Source organism: Ceratotherium simum, chromosome 24 (genome assembly GCF_057802395.1).
Source record: "Ceratotherium simum simum isolate JZ-2026a chromosome 24, ASM5780239v1, whole genome shotgun sequence".
Taxonomy (NCBI): domain Eukaryota; kingdom Metazoa; phylum Chordata; class Mammalia; order Perissodactyla; family Rhinocerotidae; genus Ceratotherium; species Ceratotherium simum.
In genome coordinates this window covers 41,124,994-41,147,055 of record NC_141923.1, presented here as the reverse complement: position 1 = coordinate 41,147,055, position 22,062 = coordinate 41,124,994, and the positions used below count along the sequence as shown (strand labels likewise).

Genomic DNA, 22,062 nt, shown 5'->3' with positions numbered 1-22,062 from the left:
GTAGGTTGAAATCTGTAAGAAATATTATCAAGTCTTTAGCAAAAGCTAATTTCCAAAGCCATTCAGAGTTCTAGAATAGTATTTAAGGGTGGGTTTTTTTTTTTTTAAAAAGATTTTATTTATTTATTTATTTTCCCCCCAAAGCCCCAGTAGATAGTTGTATGTCATAGCTGCACATCCTTCTAGTTGCTGTATGTGGGACGCGGCCTCAGCATGGCCGGAGAAGCGGTGCGTCGGTGCACGCCTGGGATCCAAACTGCGGGCCACCAGCAGCGGAGCGCTCGCACTTAACCACTGTGCTACCGGGCCGGCCCAAGGGTGGTTCTTCTTAAGAAAAATTTCAGTCTTGACCCTGAACTCAAAAAATTGCAATCAAACTTTACAATTGTTAAGCAAATGAAACTTAGATCAAGCAAGTCAGGAAATTCAGCTTCAATTTCTAACAAAATTCAAGAAATTGAAAATGGTTCAAGTTCATGAAAGCAAATGAAGTTTGTTTACCATTGACACTACTGGTTCAGTAACATGATAGTCAAATATTTTCTGCGAGGTACTTGCTAGTGAATAATACAGTGAATAACCATAGGTGTTAAACACCTTACATTTTTCACAAGCTTTGTAAATTTGTCTAACTAGATCTTTTTCTACCTCACACGTTTTTTTGCCACCATCATTTATAACACATCTTAGCAGATTCCACTTCAGGTTGTATAGAATTAGTGTTTTCTCAACTTCTTTGAAAATATTCACCTATAGTTGTTCCATGCAGAGAATTCAGAGGCTAATTCTTCAGTAACTTCAAACCCAGCACTGATGCTTAAATAAACAAGAACTGAGCAGTTTTCATAACATCTGTCAACTCATCAGGAGTCAAAGAACCACTTGGACTCATTTACCTTTTTAATTGATTACTGATGTTGCTCCCAGTGTCCTCAGCTCTTTGAGCAACTAACTGTTCTTGCCAAAATGCCAGAGTCTTAAGCAAGTTTACTTTCTCTGGACATATTTCTTCAGCTGCTGCATTCAAACACACCTCACTGTCAGTAAATGGCTTTCCGTGCTTGGCTTACAAAAGACTGACTTTCATCAGAGACTTACTTTGGTTGCAGCCTCATTTTCATTTATTTTTTATTTTGTGAAGAAATTCTGCTGAGATATTTCCAGTTTAAATTTTCTAATTTTTCTGACAGTTGCTTGTGAGTTGGAAGTACTGGGATGAATGTTTCTTTTGGTAATGTCAACATATATTGTATTTTAGCTCAGGTATAGACACTTTGTCATCTAATTCAATATCAAAATAATTCACATTCTACTGTGCCTTAAAAGCACAACTTTAGAAGTCCACTTTTCTTGTTTTGAAATGATGGCTATACACTGGGAATAATAAAATGTTGTTACAGCTTGGTGATACACATGGAACTCAAAATGCTGTTGAGTTATAACCATGTCACTGTGATTTGTAGTGTGCTGAGCAGCAGTATGAAGTAATGAGAATCACACCCAGTTTGTGTTGCAACTACTCAATTCTGCCATTATACCAAGAAAGCAGCCATAGACAATATGTAAACAAATGAATGTGGTGTATTCCAGTAAAACTTTATTTATGGACATGGAAATTCAAATTTCATATAATTTTCATGTCACAAAATGTTATTCTTTTGATTCTTTTTCAACCATTTAAAAATGTAAGAACCATTCTTAGGTCACTTACCATACAAAACAGGTGGTAGACCAGATTTGGCCTGCCAGAGTTTGCCTATCCTTGATCTAAATAATCTCATTTTTTGTTACTTTACTGTGATAGTGTAGGGGTACTTATATAAAACTTAACTACACTCTTCAACTAAGGATAACTGCAAAGTGATATTTGTGCCTTCCTAGTTAGCACAAAATTATCATACCTTCAAAAACTATTTTCCCAAAAGATAGATCGACAATATTTAAATATATTTATCTAATAAAAATTAGATACAATTTATATTATAAAATCATAATTATATAACTTACATAATAAAAATATATTTAGTAGACTTATTTCATTTAAATTTTGATAATCCTCAATTTATAAGACAGCAAGGGCAAAATATGAGTTCAATACTAAAGTAACTGAATGCTGAAATCATACAAATTATATTTCAATACATAAAAGTTTTGTTCTTTTGGAGAAAACATTTTCAATTAAGTGATTGAAGCAATTTGTGTTTTTTCTTCTGAAAGGGATTCATCTGTCCTCTGGCGTTTAAGAGGTGGTTCTTCATAATTCTCTGTAACAAATCCAGAAAACCTGTATTAGATATTTAACATTTGAAAATGCTTTTAAAAAGCACATAATATAGGTATTTTAAAGATTTTTAATCTACTCAATTTATACATAAAATAGTAACATTCCTGTGGATATATTATTTTAATGAAATAGCCTTCTACTAAGACTGAACAGTGTGTCACACTAAAATCTGTAAAACTGGTACAAACTAGTCAACCGAATGGCAGGGGGTCTTGAACTGAAATATCTAACTAGAATTAGTTCAACCTATTTCCAAATCTAATAAATAATATAAAATACATATGTAGCCCAAGAAAGGTACATGAAAGGTATTATAGTTTACATTTAATTTCCCAGAAATTTCTCACCTAGATTTAGGGTCTGGTTCTTGTATAGTATAGCAGCAGGAATCTGAAAGGTGATGCATAACATTTCCTTGTTCGGGGCCACATTTCTCACTAGGTGAACTGAACTGCATGCCTCCAAGGAAATGCCTAACACAGCTCCAGCTCGTCGCTGAACATCCTTAGCAGGGTTAGCATCTTTGGAAAAGCTGTAACAGTGCACTGTGGGAAGGAGTTCATGGCTGCATGGCTGCCCATCTAAAAGCGATTTGAAAGCACTGAGAAACTCGATAGCCTTTGCTGGCAAGTTCATGACAATGTGCACAGAGTGTTTTCTTTCTTTTGACAGTGGTCCCAGCTGCTGCATTAACTCTTCTCTGACTGGTCCTTGGAGGAAGTCTTTCCCATCCAGGTTAAAGACTTTCACCTTTTGGTCCACTTTATTTAATTTACAATTGTGCAATAGCCACTTATGGGATTCAGGATTGAGATCATTGGCAAATACAGTGCAGTTTTTCTTTGCTACTGGAATGGCAAAGGGCCCAACCCCGGCAAAAACATCAAATAGGACATCCCCAGGTTTGAGAAGTTCGGTGATACGGCTGTGTTCTGTAGAGAGACGAGGATTCCAATAGACTTTTGAAAAATCAAATTCATAGGTGTAGTTGTTTTCTCGAACCTGAAAAAGGTATTATGCTTTTGGTTAATCTGCTTAGTCTTAAAATTCCAGCCACTGGTATTGGATGGGTGCACCCATGCACATTCACACATTTAAATTTATGACTATTAACAGCAAATAACAGTGCATTTAAAGACATTTTAACTAGAATTCTGGTGTTTATGCTCTATTTGAGGCCAGTTAATATCGTGCATTAGACTTTTTTTTTCTTTTATTTTGCATTAGACTTTTTCATGAGAAAAGTCATCTCTTCAAAGCCAAATGGCTCAACCTCATCATAAAGGGCTACGAAGTGGTTCCCAAATCACATGAGGAATTTTTCAGATAGGCCAATTGACTGGCTTAGTTATACTCTTATGTCACGTGGAGAGAAAAAAACCTATAATTTGAAACAACACACTACAAGTATCTTCATGATGGGTAGCTAAATTGTAGACAGCACTTCCACACAGCAAACAAGCTTCTCTCCTTATTTAGTTTTCAGTTTGTAAGAGGGAGGCATGATAGATGTGTCATTGAATTCTGAGGTATTTTGCTATGTTTTTAGACAGTTACTTGGACTTTGCAAGTTTCATGTCTATCAATTAGAGCCAGTGTATAGAACAAATCATTCCCCCCTTTTCTCCTTTCCCAAATTTGAGTTTTCATGGATAAAAGAAGCTAAGTCTGGAATAAAATTACAACTTTGTACCACTTCTTTTGGAACTATCATAAACATGATGGAAAATAGAAACCAAACTAAAATTACAGTCATGGAATGTGACCTCAGCCATCATCTTGAGACCCTTATTTTAACGAATGAGGAATCAAAGGCCAGAAGGTTCCTAAATTTTATAAATCTGATAGACATAGATCCTCTATATTCTGCCTTCATAGACCTTAATTCCAAATTTGTACATATTTTTTTCCTCCCAACTACATCAGATGCTCTGGCCATATTATTAAGGTCCCAGAGTTGGAAATGTTTCTTCAGGATTCTGCCAACTAAAAGTCTTTCTAGGTACATAACCTGGAAGGTTTAAATATGTCTTGGGATGCTTTTCCTGAAATCTCCTTTCTACTCCCCTTTTTAAGCTTCTTAATTTGAAGCACAGTTCTGGTTAAAAAAAAATTATAGATCTTAAGAATCCTTCTGGTTTTACTCACACTGTCTTTGACATTTCACTCCCTTAGTTAGCATTCCTTTCAGCCAGATTCACTGTCAGGAATCTTTTTACTTACAATATACACACATAGAACTTAAATGTTGCATGAGCTCCCAAACTTAAATGTGACTCTGGAGCAAAGAAATTATACTGAGTGAGTTTTTACATTGATTTTATGGTATAAATATTAGGTCTAAAATATGTCCTAAGAAGAAACGTTAGTTGACAGGAAATCAATCACAAGGCATTTATAAAACTACAGAAGTTTCTCAGAACTTTTAGATCCTCTCTCTGAGAAGAAGGATACTACCTGTTACTCTAAGGGTCAGTACCAAGTGAAGAACATGCACAATGGACAATCAGGGTATACCTAAAGGATATGCCTTACTGTTAGCTGAGATAAGCACTTACTACCAAAGGATTCACATTCAGATCTTACTTGCCATAACAGACCTCATACATTACACAGAAGCAGCAGGCAGTGGGGGTTTGGTATACAGGGAAAGACCATGCGTGGGCTCTAGAGTGAGAAGCCTGGCTCCAAACACCCTGCTCAGTTATTCTTTGTTACTTCATCTACAACCATTATCTTGTGGGTTTCTTAAGGATTTGTTATATTTGAAGCATATAGCTCAGGGCCTAACAGTAAGTGTGTAGTAAAGGGTATTTTAATATTCTGCTACTATTAAATTATGGAGAAATAATATTGTACTAAAAATATTCACCTAAGTCTATGTGGCCCAGAATCTTAAAAAATAATTATTTTGCATAAGCTCTCTTCTGAGTTTTATAAAGTCTTGTTTAAAAGGTATGTCTAGAATTTTAAGACTGGCCTCTGTTATTAAAATTTTTGTCAAGTTATGCAGAGTGTTTAACCTCTTTCCTAGCCTGGGTACAAAATTTCACATAATGTTAACATATAATTATCTAAGATTTTTGGCTTAAAAAAAGTTTATTATATTCAGTACTCCAGAGGACTGTGGGGGTGGAGGAGAAAGTGGTTTACACCAGGAATCTGTTCCTACATATTTTAAATTATTTTTTCTTTTAAATAGATTTGTTTTTCTTATAAAAGAAATATGTGCTCAGTAGAAAAGTATAAAGATGATAACAAAGGTCACCAGTAACTACACCAAATAAAAATATACCTATTGTTAACATTTGATGTATGTGCCTATTTACACAGATAAGTTAAAATGGAACTGTGTTATATATACTGTTCTACAACTTGCTTTTCTGTCACTTAACCTGTCAATGGGCAATTTAATAAGTATGAAACTAAAATCTTTAATGATGGAGTATTCCACTGTATTGTCATATCAGAATTTAATCAGTTCTCTACTGATGAACATTTAGGTTGTTTCCATTCCTCTATTTGTTTGTTTATTTATTTTGTTATTATAAAAATGATGATGAAGAACCTAGTACATACATCACTACAAATTTTGTCCAGTTATATCCTTGGGATAATTTCTTATAAATGGAATGTTAGGTCAAAGGATATACCTGTTCAAAATTGCAATATATTACCGTACACTTTTCTTCAATGTTTATTTCTAGTCCCATCAGTAGAAGATACAAATGCTCCCATTCTCACATACTCATCAATACTGGATATTATAAATATATTTAATCTTTGTCATCTATTCTGATGCTAAATATTAATCTTGATAAACACTACACTAGGACACAATAAAATACTCTATACCTTTGTCGTCATGTTCTCCTCTCCAGATAGCACTTCCATTTGGAAATTTCGGTATGTATTATCAATAATATTGATTTTATTTACTGCTGAAGTGATTCCTGGATTTTTGTCAATCATAACTTGGCCTAAAACAAAAGATGAGAATTCATAATAAATATTGCTTATTGGTTGTAAAATAAAAGCTAAAACTGCAAATATGAAATGGAAATGAACTGTATTTTCTCTTGGTTTATGGACAAAAACTGCATCTAGCGTGTATAAAGTAGCATACAATTCTAAAAATTCAACAGATTACTAAAGTTAATGTCTGACGGCCTCCAATACAATACAAAAAAATGTATGGGCACATTTTTAAAGAAAAAATTTTGAGTTTGGGTCTACCTAATATTTTTCCATGTTTTCTACTATATCTTCTCAATGTACCAATACAACAATAAGCAAAAAGGGAGACCACAGGGAATTGGTAAAGAATGAAAAGAAGAGATGTAAGAACTGTGGCAACAAATGGTCTTAGAAAACACCAGCCTGTCCCCATTGGCCTCAAACCAAATGTCTGCTTTACTGTGTACTTGAAACAGATGCCCCCACTTTGGAAATATATACCAGCAAAGTAATGTTTTCAAATAAAAGCAATATAGATTCTTTAGAATCTTATTTAAAATGTTCATTTACTTAAGTTGTTCTTTTTGTCAAATATTTGCCAGAGCAGAAAAAGCTACAAAGATAATAAAATATGCCAAAAATGATATATTGACACCCTTTAATCAAAGTCTACTTTTTTTGTCAGCACTTAAAAATTTATAAGAATCTATATGCTATCTCATTGCATAAGAAAGATAATTTAAGTTAGTAAAAAGTACTCAATAATACAAATATGCTGAAATACAACCAGAATTTGTCCAATTTCTCTCTGATAATTAGATACCTGATTTTAAATAGGATAATATCAGTAAACTCTAGCTAATCATTGCTCTTATCCTGTTCTGCTTCAGGTATCAGAACTCAATTTTTAAGGTACAAAAGTTAGTTTGAAATGAGAAATGAAATAAAAAATAGAAACCTATTCTGAAGGTCTATAGTAAAAGCTTTAAAATTACCATTGTATGAAAATATTTTACTTTTAATCTATGAGTGCCCCTTTATGAAAGAGATGTTATAAAATAGGAATGCAAAAGGAATGTCTGAGTTAGGATAGGCAATGGCTCAAGGGAAAGCCTAGAGCTGATATTTGCACCCAGTCATAATTATAAGGATCTGCTTAAGTATTTATTATGTTATCAGTATGCATTATCAGCCCCTTTCATCAATAAAAACAAAGGAAATGCATAATAGCATATTTCTGAAATCCTACCCATGGAAAATATTGAGCACTACATTTTAAAGTTGAAAATCATTCCCAGAAGTTCTGACAATTACTCTACATTAAAAAAAATTAATCTAGAGAATGCATGGCCATCAAATATTTATATAAAGACAGGAGCAATTCTGATTAGTCTCCTACTTTTTTCTTATCCCAAATAAAGGACCCAGGCTCAAATTTAGGGCTACAGAAGTATGACATACACAAGCATCATTTCTAAAAGGCTAGGCACACTAAAAAACAAAGCACGGTGCCTGGCATATAGAAAAAGCTCAATTAGCTGAATCGATGAAAGCATGAGTAAACATTATCCTGCACTTCTGACTATAAAACACTCGAATGTATGAAACCTAGCATTCAACACAGTCCTGAAGGCCTAATAAGTCCTGTGTACCAAAACGACGAGCTGCCAAAGCAACTGATTCAAGTCTAATCTATGCTTATGTATTGTGTACACAAAAGCTTTCCTGATGTTTGGAGCGTACTGACTCTGGAAAGGGTGTTCCAAAATGACCCTCAAAAGAGAGGGTATGTAGCTCAAGATCCAGCTTAAAATTAAAATGATACAATGTCCTGCTTCTGTAATTTAGCATTTTAAAAAATAATTTTAACAACTAAAATTAGAACTTCCTAATTGCTTTCTAGCATGCAAACATGACTACAACACACCTACCAATTAAATGCTTGAAAGGTAGTTGATGATCTCGAAGGTTCAGGTGAGCAATATGTCCAACTCTGCTAAACCCTGAAGTCACATCTTGACCTTCAGGAAGCACAGCTCTCAAGATTTCTTCTGACTTAAAGTTTTCATAAGTTAGTTCCAAATTATAGTTAGATATCTGTGGGTTGACATTAAGCTGCCTTAAAATACTGAGTTCTGCTTTCTCAAAGGAATCATCAGTAAACATTTTATAGGGATCCAACATAATTAGTCTACTTTCTTCATCTTCTGGATCTTCAATCACACGTTTTATTCCTGGGCGCTGCAGTGCTGCCCTTTTAAGGGATCGCATCAATTTACTGACAATTTCTTTCCTCGCTTTAAGCACCGGGATGGTGACTGTCTTTTTAAAAGCTGTTCTATCAAGTTTTGTCATTCCTCTAACATCAGAGGGTGGTGAAAACAATTCAGAGTCTCTCTGATTTGTTTCTGTTTCAGGCATGGTTGAGAATCTTTTTCTTTGACCCAACAAGAAAATACGAGGTGCTCTGCTAAGCCTTTGTATCAGTGATGTCCAAGTTAGTGGAATCAACGATTCTGATTCAGTTATTCTACAGTTTTCCACTTTGAGAAGTCTTCTTGAGAATCCAAATGGCCTCCATAAGATCCTAAAAAAAGTATTCATTTAAAAAAGTACCATAAAGCTACAAACCAACTTACATGTTCACAATAGGTTTTGAGAATAAAAATCTAAATTCTACTGTTTTAAATAACCTGCTAAATGCTGATAATTAAAACTTTTAGTAGAGTGTGTGAAGTATACTATCTTTTCCAGGATAGGATGACTTTTATTAGTGGTAAATAATAAATTTGCACCTTCAACCCACCTGCTGCCAGGCCAAAGGCTTAGTGATCCATCAGCCTTCCTATACTCAATGAACTTCTCCACCCACAATTTTCTAGCGAATCATTTGGGATTGGAAGGCTGAGACTTGAGTTAAAGCATCATCTCTAAGTGAAATGGTCACTATATTTATGACTTTATTACCAATAGCAGTATTTACTAGTATATTCTTATGGGTGCTTATGGTGTCAGATGCTGTGCTAAATGCTTTTCACGGACTATCAATCTTGGGGAATGTACGATATCGCATCCTCATTTTGTAAATGAGCAAACTAAAGCACAGAAATAAGTTAATTCACCCAACGTCTCGTTGCTAGTAAGTGGCTAAGCAAGGATTAAAACCCAGGTCTGTCTTCGGTGCTTGGGTTCTTAATATATTGCTACGTTGTTTGTCTTGACTGCCACAAGTCCTGCTTCTAACTAGAGGTCTCAGTATTTTGAGGACGAGGACTTTGCTGAGTGTTATTTGCGCTTCCCATTAATAGTAGCAGTCATTGTTTGCCTTCTAGAATAGCAAAGAAGTAATGTGAGAGGAAACGGCCCCGCCCCGGAAGCCTGAAAAGCAACTATCAAACTTCACAGTTAGGGTTCAAAATGGGTCTAGCAGTTAACCAGCTACGTGATCTCGGGTAGACTACGTAATCTGAGTCTCGGTTTCCCACGTGTAAAATGCGGCTAACAGCTCTATCAGAAAGCTTTTGGACAGACTAAGCAGACTCCTCACCACCCAGTGCTGGGACCGAGGCTCAGCAGCCCGGCGCGGGGGTGACCTCGCGACGGTTCCGCGCCCAGGCAGGGCGAGGCGGAGAGCAGCCCGGGGGGCGGATACCGCCACCGACTCTCTGCCCCTTCGAGCTATCAAGGGCACCGCGGCCGCCACCTCACCAAGGTCACCATCTCAATTCCCGGTGCCGGCCCGAAGCGGGCTCCAAGCCCAGACCGCTCACCTCATGCTCCGGCGCAGCTCGGAAATGGGTCGCTGGTAGAGAGGCGGGCCCTCAATGACATCATCACTGTTCGCCGCCGAGCGGCGAGCGTTATCAAATCGCGTCGATCCCCTCCGTCCTTCCCCGCCCCGGCGTGGTACGGGACCTGGGAAGGGCGGCGCCTACAGCTCCGCCTCTGGCGCGACTCACGACGGGAGGGCTGGGATAGCTCGCAGATGGAGCTGGTAGTCGGCCAGCGAGCAGCATGCAGGCGCCCTGGGGGACCCTCAGTGCCGAGCGGGGCTGTTACGTGTCTGCCCAGCAGCCCGAAGAGGCGGAGGCGGAGGCAGAGGCGGAAGAGTTGTGCCCGTTGCTAAGCAACGTAAGTGGGCTCAGCGCTTCCCGGCGCCGACGGCCGCTGGGCTGCCCTGAAGTGCCCGCCAAATAAGACCGGGAAAGGAAGGGCGACGGCACCGGGAGAGGGGAGCAGCTGAGCCTGACTCTTGGGGGATGGGGCAGCAGCTGAGATTCAGATGAGATCTGGCGGAGTGCTTGAATGTGATAGCTGCCTAACGTGTCCTAGAAAGAAAAGCTGAATTAAAGGTTCAGGCGCAGGTAGTAGAGAGGCAACTCCGAGTGGAGGCTGGGGACCCGACTGGATGAGCAGCCCTAGGGTCATGTCACTCTCTGCTGTTTGTTAGTATCTTTGTCAGCTTCCTGTTTCCTCCACCAGTCTTGTGCGGTTTTTCCAAGAGTCACGAGATTTTTTTCTTTTGTCGACTTAGTCCTTGGGGCCTATAAACAATACAGAGATCCTTAGCGGTGAAGGAGTGGAGGTGGCCGGGTGACAAATTCGTAGCACTTCCCTGACCCTAAAGCCAATTCGTTGGGCACTCGGCTTTTTAACCCAAGTCACTGGACTGTAACAGTTTTTAGGATTTTACTCCCAAATACTATTTTGGGGTGGGGGTGGGGTGTTATCAGGGGTATCCTCGCCAGAGCAAAGTGAATTGCTTCTATTTGTTATATGTCATTGCAAGGTATTCCTGACCATCCTTCCAGTTGGGCGGACTTAATTCATTAAATAAGTAGAGATTAGTTTTACGGTCCTAGTAGTTGGGGAGCAACTCTTGTCTCCAGCAGCCCCAAGCTGACTCAGGAATTCTTCAGTAATCACGTGAGCTGAGGCCATCTCCCTCCTCTCTGTCACCACCCCATCCCTTTCCTGTCTTCATCGTTTGCGATCACAAGGTTAGTCATGGCTGTTCCTGAAGCCGACCTGGCCTCTGTACTGGTGGAGATGATTTTCCTAGGAAACTAGATTCCTGGAGCTGCACTAGTGGGAGGTGGAAAGGGAAGAGAGGAAACCAGTGCTGGTTGAGCAGCTAGTGTGTCACACAATGCCTGTTGCTTTGCAGGAGACTTTCTCCATAACCTGTCACTCATTTCCTGATGAAGTTTGAACTTCACCATCCAAACATTTGACGCTATTAAATTTGTGTGCTTACAGGAACTTCACAGGCAGAGCTCCCGGGGTGTTTCATTTGGCCTCTCAGTATTTAATCTGATGAATGCCATCATGGGAAGTGGCATCCTTGGCTTAGCTTATGTTATGGCTCATACTGGTATCCTTGGATTTAGGTGAGTTTTTTTCTTGTCCTACCATTACTTTTTTTTTTTTTCGTTTTGAAAAACGAAACTGAGAAACAAAGAGATAGGCTGCAGAAGCTGGTGTTATACAATTTCTATTTAAATTATTTATGGGGTTTTAACATTTTCCTGCTACTCTTATATTGTTTCTAGTCTGCAGCTTGGAGGGATATTATATAGTTTGTCTTTTTTATCCAAAAGTGTGGCTAATATTAAAAAATGGAAACTTGATCCACATTTGTTTATAACCTAAAGAAGTGACTTATTTGTTGTGTCAGGTTGGCCAAAGTGAATCAAAGTTTATCAGTCATGAAGATTACTTATAAATAGCAATTTCGTGGATGTAAATAAAGCACATAATCTTTTCATTCATCTTCATCTCCTCCACTCCTCTTATTGTTAAGTAGTCTTGGTTCCCTTTCTGAGGCTAGACATGTGTTCTGTGCCTATTCCTTTTCATCTTTCAAGACGTGCCTCAGATGCCAGTTTGCCCAAAATAGATGTTCCTGGCTTTTCTGTATTCCCATAGTACTTTGTATATTCATGTTGTTATTACAATGTGTTATAATGATTGTGTGCAAGCTAGTTCCCCCACTAAACTGAAATCCTTTAGAACTGGACCTTGTCCTTAGCATCTAGCACTATGGTTAATAGAATGAGTAGACAAGTTTATTTTGTCGGTAGAAGCAGGCCTGTTTTACTAGGAAATTTAAAATATATAGAGGGCCCGCCTGGTGGCTTAGCGGTTAAGTGCACGCGCTCCGCTGCTGGCGACCCGGGTTCGGATCCCGGGTGCGCACCGACACACTGCTTCTCTGGCCGTGCTGAGGCTGCGTCCCACATACAGCAACTAGAAGGATGTGCAACTATGACATACAACCATCTACTGGGACTTTGGGGAAGAAAAAAAGGAGGATTGGCAATAGATGTCAGCTCAGAGCCAGTCTTTCTCAGCAAAAAGAGGAGGATTAGCACGGATGTTAGCTCAGGTCTGACCTCCCTCACAAAAAAATAAAATAAAATATATAGAAAGTCTCATTTGTGGGTTGTTTGGCCTTTATTTTGAACTTCTTGATAAGTAAACCAACTTTTAAGTAACCCAAATTGCTTTTATTATGAGAGGTGTTCACAAACTTTCATGATTTTAAAAACTTCAAAACTATATGTGACACCTTAGGCAAGACATAATCATAGGACTTATTTTTTGGTTCCCTTTGAAAAATCATGTTTTATACTTGAGGGTCTTATGTGCAGACACATACCACTGAATGTGTGCTCACTGAATCATATCACTCTTCCCATTTTGAGATACTAAACTGTTATTTTGTGAGGTCTCTGATGTCAGTTTCCTGACAAGTCTACTTTCCCTTTCAGCTTCCCCCCACCCCCAAAGCCCCAGTAGATAGTTGTATGTCATAGCTGCACATCCTTCTAGTTGCTGTGTGTGGGACGCAGCCTCAGCATGGCCGGAGAAGCGGTGCGCCGGTGCACGCCCGGGATCCGAACTTGGGCCGCCAGTAGCGGAGCGCGCGCGCTTAACTGCTAAGCCACGGGGCAGGCCTTTCCCTTTCAGTTTTGCTACGTATTAACAAGTATTAAGTGAACCACAAAGATAGAATTTCATCAACTATTGGGGCACTCTGCAGGGGCCGGGTCTCTCAAAGCTTGTCCCGCCAATATTTTCCTGAAAATAGGTAGAGGGTTATGCATGTTGTTTCTTTTCACACTGTTGGTGAGAGGACCCCAATTATTACATTGTTTTCACATTTTTCAAATTGTGTCATAAGAAGTGTGTTAACTGCATTTTTTCGGTTTGGTTTGGTGAGCATGTGTGTTTAATAGATGCTAGGAAATGCAGTCTTACTTTAGTACTATGGATGAAGGTATTTTAGGGAAGTGCACATCATTGGAAGAGGAGGGATAGAGCGAAGGAAAAAGGAGAAGACAAGGAGATTTCACACCTAAAACTTCTGTTTACACTAAGAATAGGAAAAAAAGAGTCATAAGAGGGAAACATTGCAAGATCATTGAATGGCTGAACCAGCCGTCAGCAGACAAGACTGCTAAAGGGGAAAACTGTTTTTGTTTTAAATAAAGTTTGTTTCTTTCTGACTTCTTTTTTTGATTTTAAAAGCAGTATATTTCATTTAAATAAAATTTGGTAAATACAGAAAAGTGTCTTCTTACTTTCTTTACTGACCATAATCCAACTACTTAACGACAGCCCCTGTGAACATTTGAATGTGAAAAAATTTTGTTTTGTAATGAGATACCATAAAAAAGAATCTTTTGGGGGAGTTTTGACCGTGTACTCTTATATTTTAGTTTCCTGCTGCTGATAGTTGCTCTCCTGGCTTCTTACTCAGTTCATCTCCTGCTTAGTATGTGTATTCAGACAGGTGAGTAAAAATATTATGCTGATTCATTTGATGAAGCAGCTCCTTGAGGTTATATGCATATACAGAATTAGATATCTTAAATCTCTTTTCCAGTGGGGACACATTATTATTAAGTATGGTGGTTGAAATGGATAATTTCAAAAGGCCAGGATATATAGATCCAGTCCTATTGGGGAATATCCAAGGACAGGATGGGAGGGGGAAACTAGCATTCTTACCTGCCTTTCTTCTCAACACACAACATAGTTTTCTGGTTAGAGTTGATTAGGTGAAGCACCTGAAAGGTGTTCAAAGCATCCAAACCTTATGTTGTGGGGAAGCAGTAGACAGGTGTTCATTCTGGTCATATTTCTCCTAGGGTGATCACTTCTTCAAGGAGAACACAGTCCCAGATCTACTACTGCCTTCCCTGTCCCCTGTCTGCCAGACAGAAGTAGGGGTGGCATAATTAGGATTGTAGAAGGCAAGATCACTAAGCTTTGGATTTATTTAGATAGTTTTGTATTTTTACATGCAAGTCAAGAATAAGGTAGTTTTTTGTAAGTGACAGAAGTATATGCAGTTACTACAATATATATGTTTACACGTTTTTTTCCCTTTGGAACTTTATTATGCAATTCAGTCATGTATTGAATAAATTCTTTTAAGTTGTATTAAATGAAAGTATATGAATTACAGAACTGCTTTTATAAGGTTTTCCTTTTGGTGTTAACAAATATTCCATGTCCATCAGTCCTGGTCTTTTTATCTGTCTAGCCTCTTCTGTCTTTGGATTAGGTCAGTTATGATGCCAGAACCGTGAGTTTAATTCCTGTGTGGGTGAGTTCACTTTGCTCTATCTATATAGTCTTGTGAATGTGAAGTTTTCAGACTTTAAGAAACAGAATAGATGCATAAAATAGATAAAAACAGGATTATTCTGGCTGAAACAGGTGAGAGAAGCCCAAAGGTATTTCTTGAGTTTTTTTTTTTTTTTTTTTTGATGCGGAGGATTAGCCCTAAGCTAACATCTGTTGCCAGTCTTCCTCTTTTTGCTTGAGGAAGACTATCCCTGAGCTAACATCTGTGCCAATCTTCCTCTATTTTTTTGTATGTGGCACCACATACAAAAAAATGGCTTGACGAGCGGTGTGTATGTCCACACCCAGGATCTGAACCTGCGAACCCCAGGCCGCTGAAGCAGAGTGCATGAACTTAACCACTGTGCCACCAGGCCGGCCCCACTTGAGACTTTTAAGTCTTCTCAGAACATAGTTCTAGATCCACAGCTCTAGTCTGTTTAATCTGCCTGTGCATCAAACACACCTGCAGATCTTTTTATAAACAGAGATTTCTGAGCCTCAAGGATTCTAATTCCAAGAATCTGGGGTAGGATTTAGGAATATGTTTTTAACAAGTCCTCTAGGTTATTCTTATGCAGAGCCAGTTTAGGATCCATAGTTCATAGCTGTAACTTGCACCAACACCTTTGGCCATTCAGCCTACCAATGTATGCCTCTGCTTTCCAGGGGCTTGGGTGAAAGTGCAGACAGATAGAAATACTAAGAAATGATGCAGTGATATTAATCTCAAAGTAACAAGTTGTTCATAACAGCATCCCAAATTCAGGAATAATAGTATTAAATAAGTATATCTAAATCCTGCTGAAACTTGACTGGAATTTTAATGACATGTTTTGAAATTTTGCTGCTTTGTGTGAAAAAATTATTTTTACTTGTGATAGTTTAACATATGAATGGGTTGTTTTATTATAGATTCTACTAAAAGGTTAATACTTTATTCAACTATGTGGCAATTATGTCTTCATTGACTAAAATGTTTTGCTTTATTTCAATTATTTGGAAGTAATATTCAGTTTATGAAGCTTTCCAAATAATGCTAATTTTTTTGCTCTCTCTCAGGTCTTCTATATTTAACTTTAAAATTCTGACACTGTCTGTTGTTCTTTTCTGTAGCTTTGGGGCATGTAAAGTGAAAACCTCTGTATTTCTTTCTTTTTTCTTTTTCTTTGATTTTTATAGCTTACTTGGTCCATGAACTAACTTCTTCATGGTTCTTCATATGCAGTGATGCACCTGTCTTCTGTTGACTGAATTCCTTGTCAGTGTAAAATTCTCTGTGGAGGTAGGCCTTTTTTTTTAAATACATATATGCATATATATATAAAAACTAAAGAATAGCATGTAAATAAGTTTTCTCTTCAGTTTATTGGACTGTCATAAAGGAGTGTCATACTGAGATCAGATTCATTGGTCAGAGAAAGGGCTAAGTCTTTACAAAATACTTCATTGATTTGCCTGGAGGTAAAAGATGAAGAGAAATTTTTGTCTTTATAAAAGTAAAGATTTCTTTACATGAAGTTCTGGTATTTTAGATTTTATATAGGGTTTAGGGTCTATCAGGACTTTTCTTGGGAGCTGAGGTGACGTATAAGGTACCTTAATCTCTCTAGCCTTACTTTGTCATCTATAAAATGGCAATGATAAGACTTTCCTCTTGGGATTATTGTGAGAATGAAATAAAGTAATGTATTTACTTTATTAAAGTGGCAGGGCCTTGGTAAGTGCTAGCTTTTATTATTATGAGTTTTCACTGGGGCAAAACCATTAAGGGTTGCAAGGTGGTACATACACTGCTGTCTCAGAAACAGTTGGCTCATTGCAGTTCTTTGGGGAAAAAAAATAAACCCATAGCCCTCTTCCTCTGGCCTCCACATCACTATCAGTAGCAGGGAATGAGAGTTCTAGAACTCAGCATGCTTCTGGTCAAGTCCCTACTCCCTAGTCCTTGATTCCTACTACTCACTGCATTGTCACCATTATTTGCCTTGAGAGTATTTGGATTAATGACATTATACTGTTTATCTTAATTTATGTCAGTTACTTCAAGAATCCTAGGTTATCCTTCATTTCCCAGGCTTATCTCATGTGGCTCTGTCATCCATTTTCTGACCTCATCTCCCACTCCTTTCCACCTCCTGAAACCCTTGCACTGTGCTTTCTGGAACTCATGGTCAATCATCAGCAAAACCATGTGTCCTCAACTCTTTTCTGAATATTTCCTTCACTTTCTTGCTCTAAGAGAACCGAAGTCTTCTCTGAGGACGTTGCTTTCCCTGTGGTCTTCTCTTCCACGTCCCTCTTACTAATCTGAAGATGGGATAGATGTTCTATTCACACCTCATTTCCACTTCTCATCCCTCTCCCTCTCCCTCAGCCCCAGCTTTGAATCTCATAACTGCATATCCCCTACTCCTCTCCTTACTATTATCATCTGTAGACTCTTCAGCCACTTTCTGTCATTTTGTGAAAATTTTAGCTCCTACGATACTTTCAGTTTCTTCAGTATTACCCCTGTTATAATTCTGGATATTTCAATATTCATGTAGATAATCCTTCTAATCCTTTCATTTCCTTAACCTCTTGTCTTCTAATGATCATATTGCCTACCTACCTTGGCTACTTTCTTCCTTGGTCATACCATTAATCTTGCCATTACCAAAATTGCACCCCCTCCAGAATCTCATTTGCAGGAGTCCTGCCCTCCAACCACCACCACCCATCTCTTATCTTCCTAATTCATTCTCTCAAGTACTCCCACTCTGACAACTCTTCATCCTCACCAGGACTTCAGTTCATTGATCCTACCTCCTTTGCACCATCCCTCACTCTCTTGTTCCTATTTCCCCTCTTTATCCAGTTGAAGTTTCATAGTATGTTATTACAATCACTCCCTTGCCCCTCTCTTTCATCATTGTACTCCTCTGGCAAAACTCTGACCTTGGTTAAATATAACTCTGCCTACTTCCCACATGCACGTCTGCAGTTGAATGTTCCCAAAGAAAAACACACAACTATGCAGATTGATATCACTATAATTCAATGCCTAGTAGATCTATGATCCTATCACACAATCCTTATTAACTTCTTTATTTCATTCACTTGTTTACTCTGCTGTCTAGGAGATGACTTTTTCATATCTTCTTCTTTCTCTCAAACCTTCAACACATTCTCCTTGATTTCATTCTTAGCTGATATCCTCACTTTCTATTTCACTGAGAAAATAGAAACAATGATAAAAGAACTTTATAAGCTCTTGCCACCACTTCTACCTACCCATCTTCATCTGTGCCATATGCTCTGTTACTTTGGGTGAACTCTTTGTGTTCCTGTCTAAGCCCCTCCCCTCCACTGATCCATCTGCTCTCACCTACATCACTCCAGCCACTCTTTCCCTTCTCTCTTCTTTTTCATCTCTACTGTTTTCTTCTTATCAGTTTACAAATAGTCTATAATTTCTTTCATTTTAAAAATGACTCCAGGGCCGGCCTCGTGGCTTAGCGGTTAAGTGCGTGCGCTCCGCTGCTGGTGGCCCCCGGTTTGGGTCCCGGGCGCGCACCGACACACTGCTTCTCTCGCCATGCTGAGGCTGCGTCCCACATACAGCAGCTAGAAGGATGTGCAGCTATGACATATAACTATCTACTGGGGCTTTGGGGGAAAAATTAATTAATTAGTTAAAAAAAAAATTACTCCACATTCCTTCAATGTGCTCCAGACCTTCATAGCAGAACTCCTCAAAAGAGTTGTCTATACGAGATATTTCTCCTTCCTCCTATTCTCTCTTGAACCCACCCCAGTTAGGCTTTTCCCATCATTCCACTAAAATTATTGTACCACTGACTTCCACATTGATAAATCCAGTGGTCAGTTCTCAGTCTTCATCTTAGTTGACTAGTCAGCAGCATTTGACGCATTGGATCACTCCTTCCTCTGTGAAGCACTTTATTCACACTCTCCTGCTTTTCTTCCTGTCTCACTGAATACTCCTCCTCTTTTCTTTTGCTGAATCCTCTTTATCTCCCCATCCTCTCAACAGTGGAGTACCCTTGGGAATATTCCTCTGATCTCTTTTCTTTTACACTCACTTTTGGGCTCATGATGATCATAAAATTTATACCTCAGCCTGTAACTCTCCTCTGAATTTCAGTCTCATATCCAACTACTTCCATGACATCTCCACTTGGATATCTAATATATATCTCAAATTTACCAAGCTCTCCATCTTTGCATTGCCAATCTATAGCTTCCACTCTTTACTCATGTAAGTATATGGTAATATCTTCCTTCTAGTTGCTGAGGTCAAAAGTTTTGGAGTTATTCCGGACTCTTTTCTTTTTTCTCATACTCCAAATGCAAGTTCCAAATGTGAGAAAGTATCTGTTCTGTAATTTGTAAGGTAAAATGTTGATACAACAATTGTGAAGACTGTGATGAAAAGTAACAGAGGCTACCCATTTGATTCAGCAGTTGTGCTACTTGATATTTACCTCAATGAACTGAAAGTTTATTTTGACACAAAAACCTGCACATGGATGTTTATAGCAGGTTTATCCAAAATTGCCAGAACTTAGAAGCAACCAAGATGTCCTGCAGTAGGTGATGGATAAACTGGTCTATCCAGACAATGGAATATTATTCAACACTACAAAGAAATGAGCTATCAAGCCATGAAAAGACATGGAGGAACCTTACAAATGCATATTATGAAGTGAAAGAAGCCAATCTGAAAAGGCTACATCCTGTATGATTCCAACAATGTGACTTTCTGGAAAAGACAAAAGTATGGAGACAGTAAAAAGATCAGTAGTTGCCACAGTTAGAGGGGAAGAAGGAAGGAATAGGCAGAGCACAGAGGATGTTTAGGGCAGTGAAACTATTCTGCGTAATACTGTATTGGTGGACACGTCATTATTCGTTTGTCAAAATCTATAGAATGTACAGTATCAAGAGTGAACTCTAATGTAAACTGTGGACTGTGGGTGATAATGATGTGTCAGTGCAGGTTTATTGATTGTAACAAATGTACTACTCTGGTATGAGATATTGCTGGTGGGGGAGGCTGTGCATGTGTTGGGTAAGGGGGGATATGGGAACTCTCCATACTTTCTGCTCAATTTTGCTGTGAACCTAAAAATGCTCTAAAAATAATCTATTAAAAAAAGAAATAAACAAACTTAGAGGAAACAGATAATGCAGAAGCCAGATGAAAACTTAAAAAAAATACTATATTTAATAGCTTCAGAGAACTAAATGAAGATATTGCATTCTTGAAACAAGAATAAGAAATTATTAAAAGGGTATATTCAGAGAACGAAAGAGTCCTAGAAGCTAAAAATAAAATTTTAAATTAATTTAGTAGTTGGGTTCAAAGAGTTAAGGGCATTTCCTAGGGGAAAAACAAGACAAGGAGCTTGAAAATGGGAGAGAAAAGATAAGAAAATTAGAGGAGCAGTCCAGGGGGTTCAATGTGCAAATAATAGGAATTCCACAAAGAGAGAAGAGAAAAAATGAGATGGTAGAAGATTATCAACAGACTAATACAAGAAAAGTTTATGTAACTGGAGGAAATTAGTTTCCAGATTGAAAACATTCTTCTTAGTATCCAATATAATAATTGTAAAAGAATTCATACCAAGACAGCTCATTGTGAAAAATCAGAAACCCAGTTATAAAGAGACTATCCTAAAAACTTTCAGAGAGGAGAAACAAACATACAAAAAATTATCATACAAAGAATAAAGAACTATAATGGCAAAAGACTTGCCAGGAGCAATACTATAAATTAGAAGGCTATAAAACAATACCTTCAAAATTCTTGGGGAAAATGATTTCAATATATAATTCTTTACCCAGCCCAACTGTCATTTAAATTTAAAGATAGAATAATGACATTTTCATACATGCAAGGACTCAAAAAAATTATGTCGCATGCATCCTTACTTAGTGAGCAATGGAGGATGCCATTTACCAAAGATAGGGATGAACAAAGAAACAGGGAATTTAGTATGGGAGAGAAATAAAGGGAATTCCCAGGACAGCAACTGAGTAGCAGATCTAAGAGCCACCTCCAGATTGCGGTAGTTCTTTTTACAAAGGCATAGTCGGCTCTCCAGGCCATGCTTGCCCTCAGGATTATGTTCAGAATGGAAACCCTTTTCTTTTTCTTCTGGCTATTACAGAAGTCTAAGAATCAAACAGTGGGAAACTGAAACAAGGTATTAACAAGTGGAATAAAAGAAAGAAACAGGTTAAGTAATGTGGGGGAGTTAGAATTGAGGGGGGCTGATGTCTGACTGAATGTGGAGAGTAAGGGATATCTAAGGATATCTCCCAGATTTCTGGCATGGGCCACTGGGTTAATGATAGTGTCATTAGTGGAGATAAGAACACAGCAGGAGGTCTTGGTTCAAAATAAAATAGTTCAGTTTTGGATATGTGGACTTGAAAGTGTAAAATTTCAAGATGGACAGGTCCTAGAACTGAAGCCCAGGTTAGAGGTTCATTCATTCATTCAGTACTCTTTTATCTCTTAAGAATACAGAGATAAATATGACTCACTTTCTTCCCTGAAAAAGCTTATAGTCTAATAGGGGAGACAAATATGTAAGCAAATGATTTATAATGTAGTGTGATAGTGTGACGGTTTAAATATGTGTCAGGTACAGTGATAGCTCAGAGGTGGGAGTGATTTGCCTTGTCTGGGGTAGGGAGTGAGAGTCAGAAATATTCCTGGAGGACTGAGCTGAGAAGCAATCTAACTAGCAGAGAAAGCAAGAGAGAATATTCCAGCATATACAAAGATACAAAGGCATATACTGCGTATTTTATTCAAGGTACCAAAAATAGTTTACCATTATTAGTGCATAAGGTACAAAGGAAAAAATGAAACTGAAGAGATAGACTGAAGTGTCAGATCCTAAGCAATTTGGAGTTTTTTACTGAGGCAGTGAGAAGCCACTGAGGTGGTTGAAAAGAGTCAAGGTAGATACTGGGATTCACCACTTGTTACTTCCAAAGAGAATTTTGGTCCTTACTAGAGCCCACTGAGAAAGCGAACATAGTCCCTTTTCTTTTTCTTCGTAAAGCAGGATTATAATCGTTTTATGAGGTTTTTAATTTTTAGCAATGATGAAGAAATAAAGAGTAAAATGGCCCCCTTGTACTCCCCATTTTGCTTTTTA

At 38.1% G+C, this 22,062-nt stretch overlaps 2 protein-coding genes across 5 annotated transcripts in view; one reads left to right on the top strand and one right to left on the bottom strand.

The window, feature by feature from the left end:
- Nucleotides 1-1,563: 1,563 nt before the first annotated feature.
- Nucleotides 1,564-10,107, bottom strand: TRMT5 (tRNA methyltransferase 5). 2 transcript variants are annotated; one of them, XM_004426453.3, is made up of 5 exons: nt 10,012-10,107; nt 8,173-8,828; nt 6,140-6,264; nt 2,632-3,286; nt 1,564-2,264 (listed from the first exon to the last, which is right to left on the bottom strand). In XM_004426453.3, exons 1-5 carry the CDS (start codon nt 10,014-10,016, stop codon nt 2,179-2,181), a joined length of 1,527 nt encoding a protein of 508 aa, XP_004426510.2. In that variant the 5' UTR covers nt 10,017-10,107; the 3' UTR covers nt 1,564-2,178. The 2 variants fall into 2 exon arrangements, with proteins under 2 accessions (XP_004426510.2, XP_087304536.1); XM_087448410.1 differs by lacking the exon at nt 10,012-10,107 and adding an exon at nt 9,789-9,962.
- Nucleotides 10,108-10,144: 37 nt separating this feature from the next.
- SLC38A6 (solute carrier family 38 member 6) overlaps nt 10,145-22,062 on the top strand; it is a 60,423-nt gene continuing 48,505 nt past the window's right edge. For 2 of the 3 annotated variants that reach the window (XM_087448408.1, XM_004426218.3), the window contains exons 1-3: nt 10,145-10,372; nt 11,501-11,631; nt 13,966-14,039. In XM_087448408.1, the coding sequence (XP_087304534.1) occupies nt 10,256-10,372; nt 11,501-11,631; nt 13,966-14,039 (322 nt within the window). In that variant the 5' untranslated portion in view covers nt 10,145-10,255. Of the gene's footprint in view, nt 10,373-11,019; nt 11,242-11,500; nt 11,632-13,965; nt 14,040-22,062 lie in introns of those variants that run through there. The other variant, XM_087448409.1, reaches the window with a different exon arrangement.

What these genes read in the sequence shown, in the direction of transcription:
- TRMT5 (XM_004426453.3), bottom strand. An exon ending in AGGAGAACATGACGACAAAG is followed by an intron (nt 3,287 to 6,139) that starts GTATAGAGTATT and finishes TACCTTTTTCAG; the next exon opens with GTTCGAGAAAACAACTACAC. An exon ending in GAACCAGACCCTAAATCTAG is followed by an intron (nt 2,265 to 2,631) that starts GTGAGAAATTTC and finishes GATTTGTTACAG; the next exon opens with AGAATTATGAAGAACCACCT.